General features: G+C 42.3%; 1 protein-coding gene across 1 annotated transcript in view; it reads right to left on the minus strand.

Moving 5' to 3' along the window:
- Positions 1-2,946: 2,946 nt before the first annotated feature.
- kdm4c (lysine (K)-specific demethylase 4C) overlaps positions 2,947-4,910 on the minus strand; it is a gene marked incomplete in the record, with an annotated part of 12,344 nt that continues 10,380 nt past the window's right edge. Inside the window, 4 exon segments of the mRNA XM_048255165.1 lie at positions 2,947-3,470; positions 3,652-3,744; positions 4,260-4,379; positions 4,613-4,780. Coding sequence (XP_048111122.1) covers positions 3,354-3,470; positions 3,652-3,744; positions 4,260-4,379; positions 4,613-4,780 — 498 coding nt within the window.

The following is a 4,910-nucleotide window of genomic DNA, read 5'->3' on the forward strand; positions in this document are numbered from 1 at the left end:
GAATCACAACGGGAGGCGCATAGAGGGCTAAATTAGGCCATGTGATCCGTTGGTATCTGTCCTTTTATTCAAGTGGTTTCAGAACATGGGGTATGAAGACTTGTGTCTTTCTCACAGTATGTGGCATGGTTAGATGTTCTGTGAAATTACTTACTTGTATTGAGTTTGTATGCAGTTTTTTAAAATGTATTTTTATTTTTTATTTATTTACTTTACTTTTTAAAGTATAGGTCGCTTCAGAGTTCACATTAACATTTTATAGAGATGCTATATGCTTGTAGGAAAGCCTTTTCACACCTAATGATCTGCGAGATAGAGACAGTGTTCTGCCCCTTGAAGTGTGTGTGTGTGTGAGTGTGTGTGTTGGAGTGTGAGCAGAGGGGACAGCCAGCCTGGAGCATGGCGGGATGCCAGCATGCTGCAGAGGAGAGACAGAGGAGAAAACAGTATCTCTCTTTCTCTCTCTCACACACACACACACACTCGAAATTAAGGTTTGCAAATATCTGTCCATTCAAGGACATAAAACACATACAGAGAACATACAAACAAAAAATAAATAGGGTATACTATTATGTAACAGTATGAATAAGGAACGCATGGAGGACAGAAAGACTGAAGGAAAAAGGGAGGTAGTTGACTTGGTGCCTCGGGGTCACAAAGAAGATGTCCACTGTGACATAAGGGCAAGGAGGGGGACAAAGCCGCCTACAGATTTTATAACTGTGTGTGTGTGTCTACCAAGCTTCTGGAACTTAAGAAAGTATGTTGTGTGGCAAACAGTGCAGTGTGCACATGTTCACATGCACGCACACACACTCATACACAGCACATGTCTGTGCCTATTTTAAGCCGATTCGGACAAGGACCTTCTGCTTCACCTAGGGCAATGTTCACTGACCTAATACTAAACACACACACACACTTAAGTCTGGTGCACATAGCAGATACCAGAAATAGCACATTTCAAAAATTGTGTTGCACACAATCCTTAATCTTTTTGTAACAATTTAACATTATTTTAATAATTACATTTTTTAACATTGCGACAGTTGTGTCTCAAGATACAGAATGGGAATGGGATCTTAGGATAACGACTGTGTAATTTTTTCAATAAAATAAAACAATTTCAGAGAATAAAATGTTAGTGTAAAATTCCCACAGGAGTATTGAATTAGACTTTTTTTTAGAACCTCAAAAATCATTTGTATTAAATTAGACACATTTACCCCATCACAGATTACACTGTGACTTTTGTTATTTTAAGGGAATGCAGTGTAAAAGAATAGGCAGCATTAATATTCAAACTAAAATGATATTAAATGAATTAAAACAAATTTGACAATGTAGGTTAGCTAAGTAGGCCTATGTCAGTTGAGAAGAACTAATTAGGTGTCTAATAGCATGGAAGACTGAGGGGGAAAGACAAAATATGAGACAGTTCCTATTACATTAGATAAGGCTGACAATACTGTACTGCCATCTAGAGACAAAAGGACTAATTGGATCAGCCCGTTATATACATTCAGTTGAAAACATGGCTCAACACATTGTCATTCAATAATATTGAGTGGCTTCCTTGGTGAATTAAATTGTGACTGATCATGTGAGCACATGCATGCGAGCACTGAGGAGAAGAGCTTCATGGCTCCCTGACTCAGCCTGGAGGAGACGGACTCGTTCTTGGGGATCGGTTGACTGCCATCAACTCAACTGTGCAGGTGGTCTCCTGGTGACTTGAGCTGAAGTGTGCGTGGGTGTGAGAGGGAAAGAATTGCTGACTGCCTGACAACGTGAGCCTCACTCTGTCCTCTGTGCCACTGAAGCTCTGCTCTCCTTCCACCTCATGCAAACTAAAATTACACCAATAACTCCACTCTGGCTCTGACAGTCACACCAACACCGCAGTGGTTTTACCGAGCAGCTACTTCCTAAGGCTCTTTCCATCACATTCTGTGAGTTCTAATGGGACATGCGATGTTTCCTAATAAGTCCATCCGAACTGAGGCTCAGCAAAGGCCTCCAACAGACGCATCTTCCTGGCACTCCATCCCTAATTTTGGGATGCTCCACCTGTCTCCTCCAAGAATGTGGTCAAGTCTCCTTTGCTTTCTACTTGTCCTCTATCTGATGTGTACTGCTGCTAAAATATGCATTACTTTTACAGAGTCTAGCAAAGACACATTTGATTTGCCACATGATTTTAGGTTTTTCACAGTAAGTAAATAGTCTGCATTATAAATTATTTGGTTACACTTTAATTGAAGGTATCTACTTAAGAGTTACATGACAATGACATGAACGTGTCAAACATTATAAACAATTCATAAAGGTTTATGACGTAACACTTCTGTCATTAAGTGTCATTCGTTTTTTGTCATGACAGGTTAGAGTTAGTGTCATTCGGCTTTTGCCATGACAGGTTAGGGTTAATGTTAGGGTTTTGAAAGTGTCACGTCACTCTTCTGGAGATACCTTCAAGTGAAGTGTTACCAATTATTTTATGAACTCTATTGCTTTTATTGACCATGCTCAAGGTGAACCATAATGAAAAGGAGAGTGGTGCCTTATAATGCCGTGCTTACATCTGCTCACAGATGTCTGATGGCTTTGTGAAGGTCACTTGCCTCCGTGTTGGTTGGCCATGTAGTAGTCTGCCTGGAGCTGCTGAGGTGGCTAAATGCTGATGTGACCACTTACCTTCAGAGGGAGAGTGTGGGGCTACTGCACATGCTTCAGATCCTGCTTTATCTCAGGAATTACATCTACCTCAGAAACACCAAACGGCTCACCTCTTAAGCACATGATGTACTGGTGTGTCTGCTTTGTGGATGTATTGCCTGTTGAGTATGAGCTGGGTAAAAATCTGTACTTGTGTCTGATATAAAGAGAGCGAAGGTGAAAGAAAGGAAAAAGGAAAGCCCTTAATCACATTCTGACACAAAATAATCATAAATATTTTTAATCAGTATTGTACAGCTATGGTTGACACATACGGGAGAGGGAAGATCCCAATAAATAAACAAACCCATCCAATCAAGTTAAATAGTTAAGACAAAGTGCTTCAGCAGACACGGCGACAGTAGCTTTCGTTAGTTTTCTATTAAAAACGAGTTAGAAGTAGGACACTGCCCTCTGCAGGAGCAGTCACGCTTAACATGCACTGATCAGAACAAAAGGACCAAAAGAGAAAAACTAAAAAGTTGTCCATTTCAAGGAAAACCCACATACATGGGAAGTCCTCAGAAGAAAACATTCACTGTTTTTTGTTTCAACTTTCAAAAATTGCATTTCCCTGACATTTTAGAGTAACTGTCCCATGGTGACACACTTGAGTCTCCTGTGAGCGTCCCTCAGCTGCTCTTGGTGATGTAGTCTCTCTGGAAGCGGGAGTTGGGGGTCCTCTGTCTCTTCCGCTCTCCCTGCGAGGTGAAAAAAGCGTCCTGGAAACGCATGCTGGAGGCTGTAGACTAAGCAGTGCACATGTGCGCGCACCCACACACACACACACACACACAAAATTACTAAAACTTACTGTTTATGTCCATTCTGCTGAGAATGTGTGTGTGTCTGAGTGTATCTGTGTATATGAATGCACTTTGTAGAGATGAAAGTGGGTAAAAAGGCTGTGGTGTTCGGAGGTCTACTCACAAGTCGTCCTTTGACCTTCTTGGGCAGGTCTTCGTCCAGAGTGTAGATGTCCTCTCTCTTGGCCGTTACCTGAGAGCCGTCCTCAAACTCCACCTGACACACCACCACCACACAAGAATACACAAGTAAGCGTGTGTGTGGGTGTGTTTGTGTACATGAAAGCCGTCCTCAAACTCCACCTGACACACCACCACCACACAAGAACACACAAGTAAGCCGTGTGTGGGTGTGTCTGTGTACATGAGTGTGCATGTACTTGTGAGACTTGTGAGGGAATATGCACAGTACCATATGTCAATGTGTGATAATTAGCCCAGATGTAAATGCCCAGATGCAGATGTAAATTAGCCCAAGGCTAAAACTCTGGTGCAATGCATCAAATGGTTACATTTCTGTTTTAATTGCACACTGTCCCTTACAAATAAAATTGAAATTGAAATAGCAGTATTAGATACTATAAGTGTGTGTGTGTGTGTGTGTGTGTAGCTGGTGAGTGCCCATGTGTTGTGTCAGTCTTGGTGATGGTGATATGTGTTGTACTGGAGCCTGTGTCTGTGTGTGTACCTGGTACATATGTGTTGTACTGGAGCCTGTGTCTGTGTGTGTACCTGGTACATATGTGTTGTATTAGAGCCAAGATATTTGGCGGTGTAGTAGAGTCCATCGGGCCACTTCACCTGAACCACCTCCCCCACCTCAGGAGGACCCAACGCAGCACAGTCTCTGCTCTGAAACACACACACACACAAACACCACAAATACACACCACAGATACAGAGACACAGACAGACAGACAGACAGACAGACGTACATACATACATACATACATACATACATACATACAACACACACAGACGCAGACACAGACAGACATACAACACACAGAGTTATACTCTGATCACAATAAAACTCACCGGTCATAAGGTACAAAATACTGAGTAGCCCATATACTCACACTCACCACAATGTCCTCCGGGAAGGTGTCGTTACTGAAGGAGCCGTCGTCGAACATGACCTCATAGAAGGTGTGTGAGGTAATGTGTGTGACACGGGAGCTGTAGTAGCGCAGGTTCTTGTGCTTGCTGATGACTGTCTGACCCACCACCAGGTCCTCACGCACATTGCGCTTCTATGGCAGGCAACAGCAACAACAGTTAATGTATGTGTGTGTGTGTGTGTATAAACTGAGACACGTCCATTGGAATTTAATTGTATTGGACTACTGAAGTGCTAGCTGTTAGCTACTAGCCGTTTCCCTT

This window comes from Alosa alosa, chromosome 1, assembly GCF_017589495.1.
Source record: "Alosa alosa isolate M-15738 ecotype Scorff River chromosome 1, AALO_Geno_1.1, whole genome shotgun sequence".
NCBI lineage: Eukaryota > Metazoa > Chordata > Actinopteri > Clupeiformes > Clupeidae > Alosa > Alosa alosa.